General features: G+C 56.2%; 2 protein-coding genes across 2 annotated transcripts in view; both read left to right on the top strand.

Moving 5' to 3' along the window:
* Positions 1 to 5,462: 5,462 nt before the first annotated feature.
* HOXA11 (homeobox A11) lies at positions 5,463 to 7,873 on the top strand. Its single transcript, XM_004377483.1, has 2 exons — positions 5,463 to 6,242; positions 7,641 to 7,873. Exons 1-2 carry the CDS (start codon positions 5,522 to 5,524, stop codon positions 7,871 to 7,873), a joined length of 954 nt encoding a protein of 317 aa, XP_004377540.1. The 5' UTR covers positions 5,463 to 5,521.
* Positions 7,874 to 16,255: 8,382 nt separating this feature from the next.
* Positions 16,256 to 16,533, top strand: part of HOXA10 (homeobox A10) — a 2,430-nt gene continuing 2,152 nt past the window's right edge. Inside the window, 1 exon segment of the mRNA XM_023732271.1 lies at positions 16,256 to 16,533. This exon segment is cut by the window's right edge and continues 19 nt beyond it. Within this exon segment, the coding sequence (XP_023588039.1) occupies positions 16,256 to 16,533 (278 nt within the window).

Below are 16,533 nucleotides of genomic sequence, written 5' to 3'. Positions count from 1 at the left end.
CAAGTCTGAGGCATTACCTGTTCCCATGTTTTAGGGAAGGGTGAGAGAACTTGAGGGAGAGCTAGGTGGCTTGCCAAGATGACAAATTAGCCGCTGCCTCCACCTGCTAGTGATAGAGGGGGTCTCCTGATATTTCCTCGCAGCCTCAGCGCCGCCTCCGGGCAGCACTTGGAAATGTAATACACCGTGATTTGCCACTAGACCATTCCTGAGAACAAATGCTGGGGGATCTCTCTGGCCTTCCCAGATAACACACCTCCCTGGCTGTCATGGGCGAGAGAGGTACCCCCAGAACACTTCTTACTTGGAAGGAGAGATCCCCCAAATGGAGGACTGGCCTCCAACCCCAGAAAGGACCTCTGTAGTCGCTGCTACCCCAACTCACCAGCCAGCTTTTACACCTCTGTACAGCATGGTCTACCTCAGTTAAAATAGTCTACTGTGTAGCTTTCTAGAAACAGTGCAGCATTTGCAGGCAGAGGAAGATAGGTACAGGCTAAGGCCAGCAAGAAGAGGCAAAAAACTGATGGGTGCACTAAGTGATCAGCCAATCCACCGAGAAACAACTGCAGACTTTCGATGCAAGATTCTGGTCCTCTGGGATGGGCCTGATCCCTCCCAGGCCAGATACTAGCCCAGATTGCCCATTCTAGAAAAGTGGGAGCTGGATCCCAAGAAGAGAAGGAGGCAGGGTTGGCGGGAGAAGAAGAGAGAAAGAATATGTCAGGGCCTTGGGATAGAGGAATATTCCAAGGGAGGAGGAAGAAAACCAGCCCAGGTCCCCAGTGGAGGCCCAAAATGGGACAGTCAGGAATCCAACAGCCCCCCTCTGTGCCTGAGTGCCGAGTGTCCTCAGGTGAGCAGAAGAGGCAAGAGGCTGCAGAGAAGAGGGGATGGGCTCAAAAGAGGCCTGGTGGAGGTGAGCCAGCAGGGGCTGCGAGGGTGCTGGACCAGGAACGGTAGTGAGCCAGCAGCCAGCGTTGGCATTCACTCTGGGTGACATTCTGAGCATTCAAAGAGCTGCAAGTGCAAGCACTCGGGCCTTCGCACTCCCAGATATCAGTGACAGTGGGCAGCTGCCCTTGCCCGAGTCAGTCCAAAGAAGACAAGAAGGCAGTCTAGGAGCACGCCTCCCCCCGCCCTGCGTCCCTAAGTTGGGGGTGGGAACCCTTAAGTTTGGAGGCGCTGTACTGTCCCTTGGAGTGAGCGGTCGTTACGCTATAGACTGACGGTCCTTGCAGCTCAGGTCGCTCGAATGACTGCATTAGAAACGCCCCCTGCACGACTACCGCAGTGACAAGGCCTCACACTGCTCCGGTGTGCACCGACCGCGTGAGGCCTCTGGGTTCGGACATCGCCCGCCGGAGTCCTCCAGCCGTTTCCTCCCGCCCCTCTCCGGGCTGCAAGAAGAAGCTGAGGCAGCAGTGCTGGGCAGAGGCGCCCGTTCTCACTTTATTCCGACATCCCGTCTGGGAAGGCGGGTGGCACGCAGGGCGCACGGATCCTGCGCCCCACAAGGGCGCCCGCAGCCCGCCGAAGAAGGCCCGGGAGGGGCTGTACATCTTCTTCCCACCCCAACCCCCCTGCCCCGATCGCCTTTAGGGCCAAATTCAAAGAAGCCTCGGAAAGGCTAGGTCTGTTTTGCTGACCAAATCGCCTTGTTAGTTGCTTCCGCCTGCCAAGGTTCGAGCGGGCGCCGGCCTTCTCGCCGGGTGGTCATCTCCAAACGCAACGCCGGGAGCGACGCAGCCCAGCCCTGCGAGGACCGCCTAGACCTTGAAGTTTGTAAAAACAACAAGAAGAGATTGAAAGGGCTCCCTCCCTTCTCCGCAGACACACGCACTGTCAGGCCGCCGCCACTTCCTGCCTTTGTTTTTCTTCCTCCAAAACATTTTTGGCCTCTTGGATTAGCCTCCGTGGGGCTCCGGGTTGACGATAAAAGGAAATGCGCCGAAGACTGTTTTCTGGAGATGGCCCCGCGCTGTGCGCGCTCCTGAGAAAGAGCGGCTCATGGGAAACCGGTCGCCAGGGCCAATGTCACGCCCTGCCAGCCGCGGCCTCTTCAAGAAATGCAAGTCGGACTTGGCCTTCCGGGGCAGCCTTAGCCTCTGTCAGGTTTTCCCCGGAGCTCGGTGCACTCAGCTCGGTGGTTGGGCCTCCTGCAAAGCGGAAGAGTCAATTAGGCTAAGAGCAAAGTCAAATCCAAGGACCCGAGCTCTGCCTCCCCTTCTTCCCCAAGATTTGGTCTGGTCCTCAGAGCTGCGCCCTTCTCTGTCCCCCAGCCCGCCTGCCTCGCGAAACAGGCACATCAGTACATTCCGGACTAGACGGGCAGGAGCGGGCAAAACTGGGAATGGTGCCCAGCCTTGGAGATCTGAGCACTCCTTCCTGTCCCTGCTGGGGAACTAAAAGCATTCGGCCGCTCCAGGAATTTTCTTTTCTCCTGGCATCAAAAGCCTTTTCCTCATTCACCTTCAGGGCAGCGCCCCCAACCTCCCCCCTTCCAGGCTGCAAGTCCCTTGGGTACACCACCACGGCACAGCTTCCCGAATTGCCCCCCCCCCCCCGCTCCTGGAGCACCTTCCTTCGCCCCAGCCTTTCCTCGGGAATCCGCCTTTGTCTCCTGCAGACACCCATGGGATCCAAACCTGCCGGCACCCTCTTGGCTTGGCCTTCCAGGAAGACAGGGAGGCATAGGTTAGGTGGAGCAGCGCACACTCCCATACATACCTTTCTGCGGTGACCCCCTTCTCCTGGCACCAGGGGAAAATGATCTAATTAGGAGAGGGGCTGCAAGCAACCTGGGGAGGCTGCTTGGCGTCCCTGACTGGCCGACAGGCCACTGCTGTCTGCTCAGGCACAAGCTGAAGTTGACTGCCAAAACTGCTATAAAACCGTAGGTCTGTCTAGAACTGTTTTCAGTTCTCTTAGACGCCCCCGGGTTCAATTATGGTCTTAAAAGCCCTAATACAAGTGCAATAATTTGTTTGCCTTCACCCAGGGGTGGGGCGAGCCCCCGCAGTGGTGGCGCCTTTGTTATGGCAAAGTCACTGAAACCTCTCATGCATTCCTTTTGTTCGAGGGTCGGGGTGGCGGGGACTGGGTGGGCTGTTGGGAGACAGTTTGAGATGGCCAAAATCAAGCCAGGGACCAGCCCAAGTTCTGCTGTTAGCAAACCTCTCCTCTCTTCTATATTCTGTCTCCAAGAAAGAGATGCTGTGGAGAAACAGATATTTTGCCCGGTTGGTTGCTGCTGGAAATCAAAGTGTTTTTGTTTTTGTTTTTTCTTGCTGCAGGGCAATCCTGTAACTATGACTCCTAGCTTTAGGGGGTCTCAGCTCCCCTTTCTCCAACAACCTTCCTTCCTACTCACAGCACTGCTACCCTCTGCACAAGCCACAGTGGGCAAGTACGTCAAGCTGAAGATGCTCAAATAATTTCAACTTCATCTCCCAGGGATTCAAGGGGCATGAAAGTCCTTGCAGCAAATCCCGAATAAAGAGTTCATCAAACCGATGTGTCTGAGTAGCTTGATTTGTGATAAGCAACCCTTGTAAAGGGAGGGAGGGGAGCCATATAAACATTAATGCTAATAAATTAGTTTACTCCACTACAGAGTAATTACCTGATATTATTCATATTTACAGCAGGTATTCAAATGCAATGGTGGGCCATCATTTGGGAAAAATACATAATGAGACCATTTCTTTTCCGGTGCAATACACGATTAGATTTGTTATTGAGTCAGTTACAGTCAGCTCAGCAATAAATAAATAAATCGATGTTGACACTTAAATACCAAAGATCTTAGAGTTTATACGTTAAATCTCGCCACGATATGTAAATACCTTCTGCTATTTCCTGGACAGGGAAAGGGAAAACGTTATCCTTTTTCATTTTTCAACTTTCTCTCAGCAATAGGCCAGCCAAACTCCTTCGAAGAAAAGCGGTGTGGGGAGGCCTCAGGGCTGGGCCCCCTCCCCGCTCCGAGCTCTGCCTGGCTGCTCTGTGCCCTTTCGCTTGTTTGGCTTCCCCCAAACATGGTTCATTCAGTCTTGCAGGACCGTGAGCATTTTTCTGCTTCTCCTCTTCTGTCAGTCTTTCTTCTTTTCAAGAAAGCTATCCTCATCCCAGCCGCTATAACATCTGTCTCTATCTTTTGCTGGAACCCAGCCTTTCTGAGGGGTCCTTGTTGCCCAACGTGCAGGAGTTTGGTAATCACTTCTCTCTCCTTTGGCATCGTGTTCATTCTGTGGGATGAGTAGTAGGAAAGGCGCGCAGCCGTCTGAGTTTCTGCCCTGCACATCCTCGGCTTTCACTCTCAATCTTTTCAAGGAAGGAGAGGCGGCTTGTGACCCATTTCTCAGCCATGGCTCCCTAGCCCTCACCTCCTCTTTGCTGCCCCCACTCTCCCTGCAGCCCTGGGGTTCCGCAAGCAACCTGGGGAGCACCCCAGAAGGTGCAGCATACCCAGGAGATGGCTCCTCGGATGTCAGCGCCTCTAAAGCAGCCCCAGGCTCGCGTCAACTGCGTTGTTTCCCGAGTCCTCGGCGCCAGAAGACTAGGCGGGCGGGCGGGCGGGTGCGCAGCATCGCAGCCCCAGTGCCTCTGGCTCTGCCTAGGGACTCCGAATCCCAGTGGGCAGCGAGAAGGAGGAGGCTGCTCCAAGGGGAGGAGGAAGTGAGAAGAACGGCAGCGAGGATGAAGGGAGAGGGGGATCCCGGGTGAGACGAATGTCCTTCCGGGCCCTGCGGATCCCGGGCAAACCGCGGGGGAAGCCGCCCAGGCTGTTGGCGGTTTAGGGACGGAAGGTACTAAAGCGCTTCGGAAGTGACCATGAATGAGAGCGTGTAATCAAGTCACCGTGCAAATCGGGCAAGCCACGAGGCCGGCACATCCACGGCTGCGAACCCTGGCCCCAAAGGGGGTCCGACCAGGGTCGCAGGCAGAGGTGGTTCCCTGAGCAAGCCTGTGCAGGGGGTGGGTGGGGGGACGAAGAAGGGGGCGCGAACGCGAGACTCCGGGTGAATAGGCACCGAGACCACGGGCTCCCACCCGACCACCCCCAGCCTGGGGCATCCCTCACCCGAGGGAGGGGCGGGCGTTGAGCTCTCTCACCGCCCTCGGCGCCACTTGAGGGCCGGGACCAGGCAGCTGAGCGCACCCCATCCTCGCCGCGCGCCTGGAGGCCCCCAGCCAACATGAGTTACACCGGCGATTACGTGCTTTCGGTGAGAACATCGAGTGATGATCTGTTGCTTCCCGAGGTGGCTACAAAGAAAGGAAGCCGGGGAGGGAGGGTGGGGGGGAAAGGAAAGGGAAAAAAAAGGCCAGGACTAGCTCGCAGCTTGTCAATTTCAACATCGGGTCACATGACCAGCACCTCCCTGCTAAGGATGGGGATAGATTTCCACGTCAGCTTACGTCTCCAAATTTCTACTTCACGGATCCGCTTCAAAGAGGCAGCTGCAGTGGAGAATCATGTTAAGCTCGGCTACTGCGGAGAGCCCCAGGTAGCCCAATGATGGATTTTGATGAGCGTGGTCCCTGCTCCTCTAACATGTATTTGCCAAGTTGTACTTACTACGTCTCGGGTCCAGATTTCTCCAGCCTCCCTTCTTTTCTGCCCCAGACCCCGTCTTCGCGCCCAATGACATACTCCTACTCCTCCAACCTGCCCCAGGTCCAACCCGTGCGCGAAGTGACCTTCAGAGAGTACGCCATTGAGCCCGCCACTAAATGGCACCCCCGCGGCAATCTGGCCCACTGCTACTCCGCGGAGGAGCTCGTGCACAGAGACTGCCTGCAGGCCCCCAGCGCGGCCGGCGTGCCTGGCGACGTGCTGGCCAAGAGCTCCGCCAACGTCTACCACCACCCCACCCCCGCCGTCTCGTCCAATTTCTATAGCACCGTGGGCAGGAACGGTGTCCTGCCACAGGCTTTCGACCAGTTTTTCGAGACTGCCTACGGCACCCCGGAAAACCTCGCCTCCTCCGACTACCCTGGGGACAAGAGCGCCGAGAAGGGGCCCCCGGCAGCTGCGGCGATCTCCGCGGCGGCGGCGGCGGCGGCAGCGGCGGCGGCAGCCACCGGCGCGCCGGCAACTTCAAGTTCGGACAGCGGCGGCGGCGGCTGCCGGGAGGCGGCGGCGGCTGAGGAGAAGGAGCGGCGGCGGCGCCCCGAGGGCAGCAGCAGCCCCGAGTCGTCTTCCGGCCACACTGAGGACAAGGCCGGCGGCTCCAGTACGTATAAAGGCAGCGCCCTGCGCTTTATGAAAGGGGAGTTGGAAATCTAGCGCAGCACCGCTGTTAAATTTTTATATGCTGTTTTATAAGCATATAAGGTTTATGAAGGGCCTTTAGGTTTCCCCCAACAAAACTTTGTTATAAAAGGCGGGATCACGTGGCGAGTGCTGAAATTGGCCGTGAAATACCCACCGGCCAAGGCATGCCTGCAAAAAAAACCAACTCCTTTTTTCCCTTTCTCAGCTCCCAAGCCCGGCAGCTCGACCCTGCTCGGGGCCAGCTCGGGGCTGGGGAGCCGGAGGTGGGCGTCTGTAAATTCCCCCTGCAAGGGCTCCGGGAGCCTTTGATAGCGAGGTAATCCAGAGATTTTTATAAAAGCCATGTGTTGCGCCGGGACCCTAGTGTCGGCCGAGATTCAAAGGCATCGCTGTTTAACGATGGCGCTAGGAGCGTGTTGAACAGATAAAGTAGCCCGCTTAGCTCGAGCAATATATTAAAAGAAACAAATTAACCTAAAGTTGGCCTTTTTGTCCAAAGGAAGGCCATTTTCCTCCCGCGCGGTGGCAATTACGCGCCGCTTTCTGTCTAACTGCGTGTTGCTCGCAATTGTTATTCAATCTGTCAAAAGCGGATTTTAAAAAACGGCTTGTGGGGTTTTCTTTGAAAAGAGGAGCAAGCTGAACCTTCCTCCAGCTTCAGAAAGTCTCCCTTGCCTCCACCATACCTAGACAGCACTCCTGCCTTGCCTGGGGGCCCGGGTGGCTGTGTGGCAAGCAGTCTCAGGGAAGGCCCAGGGTTGGGGCCTTCCGCCGCCACCTTTCCACCTCCCGGGAGCCCGGACGCTGGCCGGGGGAGGCAGGAGCTAGTGGCCAGGGCTCAGGTTCGCTGCTGACAAAGACCCGGCAGCCTCCCCACATGTTAACGAGGGCCGAGTAGTCAAGGCCGCAACGCGGTAAGACTGGGGCTGGAGCCGGGTTTAATGCCCGGGACCCGGCCGCCTAGGTGCTGGAAGGTGATATTTCTCGGCGCGCGGCTGCTTGCTTAGTCGGGTGGGGCGGGAGGCAGCCAGCAACCCCTATTCGGCTGCTTTGAAAGCGGCTTCGGCCGAGCAAACTCGCCTGTTGCAGTGAGGAACCTTCATTTCTGCTCCGGGGGCAGCAGGAGCAGCTTCCCCGGGGACCTATTTAGGGAGCTAGCTTTTATCTGGGGCTGAGCCTCCGCCTGCAGCCTGTCTCCAGTCGGCAGTAGGAGCCTAAGTGCGGGGTGTCTGGGGAGACCTGGAGCGGGCCTGGGCAGGGGGTGCTGTCCCTGGGGCCAGAACCTTCTCCATAGTCTGGGCTCTGGGTTTGCAGCCCCCGAGCCTGGCTCACACCCTGCCTGCTTCTACCTCCACAGGTGGCCAGCGCACCCGCAAAAAGCGCTGCCCCTACACCAAGTACCAGATCCGGGAGCTGGAGCGGGAGTTCTTCTTCAGTGTCTACATCAACAAAGAGAAGCGCCTGCAGCTGTCTCGCATGCTCAACCTCACCGACCGTCAAGTCAAAATCTGGTTTCAGAACAGAAGAATGAAGGAAAAAAAAATTAACAGAGACCGTTTACAGTACTACTCCGCCAACCCTCTCCTCTAAGGCCCCAGCCGCCTGGGATGGGGTGGGGGGCTTCATATACTGAGATTATGTGCAGATTTCCCCCTTGACAAGGTCAAGCCACACAGTGACTTTTGAAGAGAGGAGGTGTGCAAAAGAGGGGAGGCTAGACGGAGACAGGCCCGCAGGAGGCGGCCTGGGACTTGCTTGGGCATTCATGATTAAGATTCCTATTACTAATTGGATCGGAAGAGTTGTGCGTCAACTAGAATGAATGGTTTGGGACCCCTGGTGGCTCACTGTTAGAGACTGCGGAGTTTGGGGCTGGGTGTGGTCTCCACCTAGGACTGGGCCACTTGCCAGGCCCCCCAGAGGCTGACCCCTGCCCAGGACCCTCCACATAGAGCCTGCCCACTCCCAGGGCCCCTGCATCAGGAAGCTTTGCACTCCTCGAACCCAGTTCAGCTCCGGGACAGGGGCAGAAGAAAGGAGGGGATCCTTGATGCCCAGAATGGGGCTGAGGAATGGCAATGAGGACTGTTTTCCAAAGCCAGTGTGAAAGGCGACTGGACTAAGAGGTGAATATGAGGTGGGGAGAGGGCTGCACAACCTCGAAGAAAAAAAATTACAATTACAGGTGGCGGTAGTGGCTCTCCACCCCACCAAGCCGTCCACTATCACAAGTCGGAGCTCCTAGCAGCCACGTTTTATGGCCCACCTGGCTTTTCTTCCTACCAGCCCAGGGTCTTGTCCTGACCTTCTACTGAGGCCTGAAGCCGGTGGGTCTCAGGGCAGACGGTTTCCAGGCAGAAGACATCGAAAAGCCAAGAGGCTGTGTCCAGACCACCGGAGTTTGCTTTCTGCAGGAAATGCCTGTGGAGAGCAGCAGTTTGGCAAAGCCTCTGCCACACTTAATTGAAACTTGGATTTGCTCAGCGTCCAGCAATGGGGCAGCAGGGCCTGACCAGCAGCCCCCGGCTATGAGGTGCTCGAGCCCCCCAAAACACCCTGTTCCAGCGCTGCACTCTGTCCTCCGCGAGCGCAGAACTGCACTTGGAAGGTTCCAGCGACCTCCCAAGACCCGAGAGTGGTTTGGATAATATTTTAAAAGATAAATATTATATTATATATATATATTTCTCTGCAGGAACCAAAGCGAATTTAAAAAGATGCAATGTAGAGGGAAACAAAAGATGATAAAAAAAATATTTAAAGGCTCTATCTGTTTACAGTGTTCCACAGTTAAGCTCACTCACTGCTAAGGATATTTGAATGTATGCTTCATACAGGGATGGTGTTCAAAGACTTGTAAATAAAGGAACCATAACCTATTTTGTTTGAATATTTTTTTTAACCATTAGTTGATTTCCTTTGGGATGTTGTCGGGGGGTGGGAAGGGGGTGGGGAATGGTCTTTTTAATCTCTTGCTACGTTTGGAAAGCGTTAGGGGGATGCTTAGAGGGAGTTGGACCGCCAGGGCCTGGGGACCTGGCAGGAAAGCCAGACACCCTCCGGTTGAATCCCCTCTGTCTCCCTGTGTTAAGAAATGTCTTGTGGCTTTGTTTGTAACGGGAATGTTGGCCTGTCCTCCACTCTCACCCACGGTGTGTGTCGTAGCATGTATACAGGCGACGGGGCACAAGGAAAATAAAGACGGTGGAAACTTGAGTGTCGGGTTCTGGTGTGACATTCCTCTCCCTGCTCACCTTTTACTGCCAAATGTCTGCCCCCCCAGCACCCCTCCCCAGTAAAGGGGCGAGTTACTAGGCCTCTGAGGGGTGGGGAGGAGACTCAGGAGGATTTAACTCCAGTAGAAGACGGACAGGAGGCCAAGGTGGCTGGCCATGTCCTTGTGGGAAGTGGGGGGCCCCAGGGACAGGGCACCTGAGGGCCTGGAATATGGGGCCTCATCCCCATCAGACTGGCCCCAGCCCTGGGACAACTTGGAAGCTGAGGCGACAGATGGGTCTGACCCCAGGCTGGGCTGGCTCACCTCAGGACTGGGAGGCCTGAAGCAAGCAGAACTACTCTGGGGTGTCCTTGGGTCGCCTTCAACAAGAGGGAGGCGGGTCTGGGTACCAAGGCAGATCAGACTCTCAGGAGCGCTTTCTCCCCAGCTCCCAGCTGAGGCGGCCTTTTCCCTTTGGGGAAAGAAAGATGCCGGTTTGTCTCTTTGTTTGCTGCCTTTGAACTTCTGCCTTAAATTTGGACATCACCCATAACCTTGAGGAGCAGGGCAGAAAGACCAGAGCCTTTTGTTGCCCACCTACCCCACCCTCTCCCTAGCCACCCAGGCAGCGAGCAGCTTGACATAGAGGGCTGCATTTGGAGAGAGGCCCCAGACCCCAGGCCCCTCTCAGTTTATCTGTTTGTGTGTTTGTCTAACTGGCGCGACTGGGGAAATCAAGCTGAAAGGGGAGTGGGACAGACCCCAAGATGAATGTCTAGGTTGATAGACACACAGAGACCAAACAAGGGCCCTCCTGGGGGGAGGGGAGGGAGCGGGCAGGGAAGACTCGGATTTAGGGAAAGACTTCCTTTGGGATGGTTAAAGATTAACCAAATTCTCATAAGTAGCTAGAGAGAGTCTAGCCAGGAGGATTGCTCGCAGGAGGACGGTGAGAGGGCGCCAGTTTGATTTCCGAGCCCAATAAAAGCCCATCCTCCGATGGCTGTGACAGTGTGGTCGTAAACCCGTCTGGGGCCGGCCAATTTGCATATTTGGAATGCGCCGCTATAAACCCGGCTGGGGTTTTGCAGCAATTTCTTAGATGTAAAAATGTGATCTCAATAGCAGCGGGCTGGGCACATTCTCTCCCTCTCTCTCCCTCTCGCTCTGCCGGGAGCTGGCTTTCCTCTCCCGGCTTGGAGCTGGATCTCCGGCTGGGCCTAGGCGCGCAGCCGCCACGAGATGGCGCACTTCCGATCAATGTCAAAGCCGCCGGGGAGCCAGGAACCCCAGCGCGATTCTTGGCCTTTGTTCGCTTCTGATACTAAGAGCAGCACGTTACATTATTTCAGTTGTCCTGCACCCCTTCGTATAAAAAAGAGGGGCTCGCCTTCAAGAAGTGGTTGGTGTGGTAATTGGAAGCAACGAGGCTTTATTAGGCCTCGCAGGCGTCGCGGCGCAGAGAAGCCAGCTGTCCCTCGGCAGTGATTTCGGAAACGTGTCAAGGTAAGAGGCCACAAGTTTAGTAATTTCAGTCTGGCTGGGGCGGGGGCGTGGAGGTGGCCGATGTCCTAGCAGGACTAGGCAACGCGGCTGAGTTTGTGCGCTTGGGGGTGACGCAGTAGGCGTTAGGACCCCCCCCCTTCTCCCATCGCCCCTAAGGTTGGAAAGCAGGGGAGGCCTGAGTGGAAAAGTTGACGATTTTAGATCCCTGTGCCAGCATCTCACCCCAAGGTGATCTTTCGATTTTGTAGAAATATTCAAAATGGAAGGAGCTGGGATGGGGGTGGGGGGTTGTCCAGGTAAGAGGATCTTGGTTGTGCTGGGAAAGGGGTTTGTAGGGGCAAAGAAAAAAAGGGGGGATGGCGGGACTGGAGAAAACAGAAAGTTTCTACTCGAAACAATGGCTCAAGCCGGCTTATTCCCCGGGGCAGACATCCGGGAGGTGGCTGGTTTGCGACTAGGTGCCTTCCCTAGGTCTGCTGGGCTGCTTGGGGGAAATCTTTGTTTCGAAAAGGTCAATTCCAGAAGGCGCGTTTTATTTTTGACTGAAGCCGCTGTTGATAAATACCTACGCATTTTCAAAAGCTAACTGATCGATCGGGCAATCACGCCATCAGGGTTTTCATAAACCAAGTTTGAAATCATCATAATTCACGTATCTTCGGGGGACTGGTTTCCAATTCTCTTCCGTATTTAATTTTATTATCCTAACCTTTTCTTCATTCCTTTCATTGAAATAGTTATTTTCTTTCCGCCATATATACAATGTATGAATGAGTGGAGGAATCCCAGAGAAAGTGGGTGCTGCCTTTGTGTGTGTGTGTGTGTATACAAATTTTGCCGACCAAAAGCCGTTGGTCTTTGTTCACGGCGGGCTCCCGAACTCTGCCAGGATAAGGCCATAGAGGAAAGAGTGGGTGCCACACGGTAAGCTGCTCTCTAGAGCTCCAGCCTTCGCAAAAGTTCCAGACAGATGCCTCCAGTTTCAAAGCTAGCAGCGGTTTATTGCAGACAGGACTAAACATATTGCAATTCAGGGAGTGCGTGAAAAGACACCCGAGAGGAAAAGGGCCAGCTCAGTGGTTTGATTTAGAAAAAAAATTTTAAAGTGTGTTGTTTAGGGATCGATTGCACCTGATCAATTCAAAGCAGACAGGCACATCAAATTTCCCTGGAAATGCCAATGTTTTTATAGATGAACGGGAAAAGAACATCATTGCTTAGGAAAATTTTTTCTATGTGAAAGTGCTGCTACTTGAATCGCAGAAGCCCTGAATTCTGGTTAAAGCCGGATATGTGGAAAGTGTTTATTTTTCTTCTACGGGGCTGCAGCACGTCACCACAGTCCACCGAATAATTCGGAGCCCCCCGAAAGCTTTGAGAGCAGCCTGCAGATCCAAATTGTTTACTGGCTATCTCAACCTCAGGGCCTAGTATTTTTTTAAAAAATAACTTTTTTCCTTTAATAACGGTTTATTATTTCTCCTCGTTTGCAAGGGCCTACTCAGAAAGAGGAACTCCCTACCATGAGCTGCAGCGTAATCCTCACCAAAGGGCTTTTTCCAAGGGCCTGGCCTTTCCTTGGCTCCGTAGTCTTGCTGGGGTGGGGGGTGGGGGAGAGTTGCCACCCAGGTAGAAATGGCTGATATTTACTCCCAATTAAAAAATTGGCCCTAGCGGCTGCCAGGTGACCGCTGCACAGGCCTGGTTGAGGCAAGCAGGCATCAAACGGCTTTAGGTCAAAGGCATTTGAGGGCTAAAGAGAAATTCAGCAGTTGGGAGGGAGGGCGGAAGGGAGAGAGGGAAAGAAAGCGAACCGGCAAGAGGGAGAGACAGTGGGCAAAAGCCGACCCACGCTACAATTGAATCGCTTTTCTTAATCTGGGGTGGGGGTGGGGGGCTCGGGAAAGTGGAAGCAATCGATAAATGGAATATTTTATTGAGGAAGCTCACAACTGCGTGTTACAGTCTAGCGAGCGTGGAGTTTTGGGGCTGGTCTGGGATGCTGGGGACTCCGAGACCCCTTGGGAGCGCAGCGGCGTTTAACTTGAGCTTCTGCGGCGGCGTCGTTGTCCTCTCTTCTGAACCAGAGGCTGCCAGCCAGTCCGCACCAGGGCGCACCCACAGCCTCCTGCAGTCTCTCGCTGTGCTCCCCGCTCTGCAAGTGGAGGTGGGGGTGGGGCGGCGGTCCTTGGCCCGAAATGCTCCCCCCTCCCAAACGCCACAGGCTTACACATTTTTTTTTAATTAATGGAAGAAACGGCTCAAACCCAACATCCCCGTTTGGTTTATTACAAGGCAGAAAAAAGTCACGCTGGAGAAAAACATCTGGCTCTCCCCAAAGGCGGGTGAAGACCCAAGTGCCAATGCCACGGTCTGGGAGGCCTGCAGCAAGCCTTCCAGTTCTTCCACTCCTCAGCTGGGGCAGCCTTCTCGTGGCACATGCAGTACCAAGCTGACATGTGTAACCTTGGTTGGCAGTGCGCACTCCTGCTCCTGGATCCCTTTCAGCCTAGAAGCCCATTTGGCCGCCGGCAGGGCCTTAACCGGGACTAGGCCTGAGCCGCCTGCAGCCGAGCACCAAGCTTGTCTTACCAGTCAAGCTGGCAGGGTGGCTGAATCTCAGGAAACTGTGGGTTCGAGGGCGTCTGGCATGCCCAAGGGAAAGGCTTTGAGGGGTGTGCGAACCCCCTGAAAATGACGGATCAAATTGTGTGAATGTGCAGATGTGCATTTTTCACAGTATAGGAGTAAGAATTTGCCTTAGATTTTCTAAAGGGGCTCTAACTTCCAAAAAAGGTTATGAAAGACAGGTTTAGATCATTGTCCTTCATTTTAATATCCGTAGGCCCCACCACCTCAAATGTATTCCCCAGTGGCCACTGGCCTTTCTGGAGAAGCCTGCGGCCTGGGGTGCTGCTTTCTGCGTTTAGCTCTGAGAAGAACGGGTTCTAGGCCCCAAATCCCGCCGATTGGCCAGCCGGGGGCTCATGTTCCTCAAGGAACCCTCGCCACTCTAGGGACCCACTTCCCACTCGCCAGAGCTTTTCCGAGACGGATGGGCAGTGTTGAAGGGGAAAGCGTCCTTCTCAGTCCGCGACTTTTGTGGCATTTCTCGGTGAAACTGCTAAGCGCAGCAGTCCCAGCCGGTTTCACCCTCTTGGTGAACTAGAGATAAGGACCGGTAAGTGGCCTCATGGGCCTAACCGGGTGACAGTTTGCCTTGGCCTTGTGCGCGGGAGCGATGTGAAAGAGAAGGCGAGTTCACAGTGTCTCCGCGCAGACCCCATGACTTGACCCTCGGCGGCCTCGGCTGCGCCGCTGCTGCGGCCTCACGACCCTGTCCGGCTGGAGAGAACTGGCTCTCTCTCGTACTCTCCCCACTTCTCTCTTCCTCTGTCCCTCTCTCCTTCTTTTTCTCTCCATCCTCCTCCTCTTCACCCCGAGGCTCAGTCGGCAGAGCCAGTCGTGGGCGCAGAGATGGAGGTGGTCAGAGCGAGCGCAGCGGTGGCGCGGCCTCCCGGGCGACGCGCGCAGAGCAGCCGGGGCCGGCAGAGACCACAGCTGCTTGAATCGCAGAAGCCAGAGCCGGGCTCTGACGCCAGCTCTCCTGTGCGCTCTAGGGGGTCTCTTAGGCTCCTCATCCTCTTCAGATGAGGTTCATACCGGCAGGGATCCGGCCAAGTTCCGGGCTGATCTGCCCGGGTGCCCGGATCTTTTCCTGCGGCGCGGAGGCCTGAGCGTTCTGCTTCCTGGGATCCTGGCGTTCAGCAGCTCCAGCCAAGGCCTCTGCAGAGGCCGGAGCTGGCGGGCGAGCAGGCCTTGGGGCGCTCTGGAGAGATGTAGCCAGCAGTCCAGGGGTAAGGCAGCGACCTCCCGGGCTCCACCGGATCCGGCCGGAAGAAGTTCCATTTCCTGAGACATGTATGAAGCCCACACTTGGGGGATAGCCCCCGACCTGGCCGGCCGTTTTCAGTTGACTAAGAGGGTGCCCCTGGCAGGGCCAGAGAAAAAGGAGGCCCGGTGTCCGCGGAGCAAAGGGCCTGGGCGCAGAGCTCTCCTATATCTGGGCCATGAGCCCAGCCCGACCTCACAGGGAACGGATTTCCTCACCGCGGGCCTCGTTAAAGTGCGCGCACTGCGGGAGCGAGGGCTGCCCCAGCCGCGGATTTGGAGGGGAGGGGGGAAGAGGGGAGGGGACGGAGAGGCAGGAGTGTGGTGACACTGGTTCTAGTCATAGCCTCGGGGAGGGTGCAAATGCCAAGCCTAAAGGCGGAGAGCCGGAGAACAAAGTGACAGAGGTGGCCGCCAAGCGCCCCCTTACAAGTTCCCCTCTCCGGATTCCCCCTCCGGACAGGTTAAAGACCTCAAGGGCCAAGGCTTCACTTCCCTGAAACGGCATGTGAGCTAGGAGGCTCGCCAGGGGAATGGGGCTAGCGGGGAGCCTGAACCTGGCTCTGGCATCCGGCGTGGGGGTGGGAGAGTCTTTTCAACCAAGGCTGCCCGGTCACTTCCCACTGCAGACAGGAGTTGCGGGGAAGGAGATCCAGGTGAGCCTGACAGAGGCAAAGACCCTAACTGGATCAATCGATTGGGGAAGGAGAGCATGGGGCCTGAGGGGCCAAAGCCCAGTCATTGTATTCGGGGAGGAACTCCTGGTGCGAAGCGGAAAAATAGAAGTGGCGTGATCCAGCTCCCTGTCTGCTCTGGATTCCCGACACTCTGAGGGTCTTGGTGGCCTTGGAACCAGGTCGAACACATTGGGAGCCAGAATCCAGAGCTGGGGCCAGCTGCAGGTCCATGGCTGAAGGGGAAGAGCTTGAAGCCCCGACAGGGCCTCTCAGTGGTCAGAACGCGCCTCGGGCTAGTGGTCTCTTCTGCTTCAGGGATGAGGGGCGCCCAAGGCGGACAGGGCGCGCACGATAAACATGCCACTTGTTAACTGCGCGGGGCCCAAGGGCACGTCAAACAGACCCCTGCCTGGGGACTCACGTCCGGGAAGGGGCGGGGCGAACCCAGGGGCCAGGCCCCCCACCATCCACCGAGGGGTCCGGCGTGCATCTCTCGGTCCATCAATACAGATTACATATTTATATCAATCGCGGGCTCTGAGGGCGCCCTCCGAGAGCGTCCAGCGCCTACGAAACCAAACTGGGAGTGGTCGCGCGGAAACTCTGGCTCGGGATTGGCTGCGGGTGCCCGCCGCGGTGCGGGGGGATTGCTAATCGTATTCAGCATGTTTTGCACAAGAAATGTCAGCCAGAAAGGGCTATCTGCTTCCTTCGCCAAATTATCCCACAACAATGTCATGCTCGGAGAGCCCCGCTGCGAACTCTTTTTTGGTCGACTCCCTCATCAGCCCTGGCAGAGGCGAGGCGGGCGGCGGTAGCGGCGGCGCGGGGGGCGGCGGCGGCAGCGGCTACTACGCCCACGGCGGGGTCTACCTGCCCCCGGCCGCCGACCTGCCCTACGGCCTGCAGAGCTGCGGACTCTTCCCGGCGCTGGGCGGCAAGCGCAATGAGGCGGCGTC

This window comes from Trichechus manatus, unplaced genomic scaffold, assembly GCF_000243295.1.
Source record: "Trichechus manatus latirostris isolate Lorelei unplaced genomic scaffold, TriManLat1.0 scaffold00050, whole genome shotgun sequence".
Classification (NCBI taxonomy): Eukaryota; Metazoa; Chordata; class Mammalia; order Sirenia; family Trichechidae; genus Trichechus; species Trichechus manatus.
The sequence above is the reverse complement of the archived record's forward strand: the minus strand, read 5'-3'. Positions and strand labels throughout refer to the sequence as shown.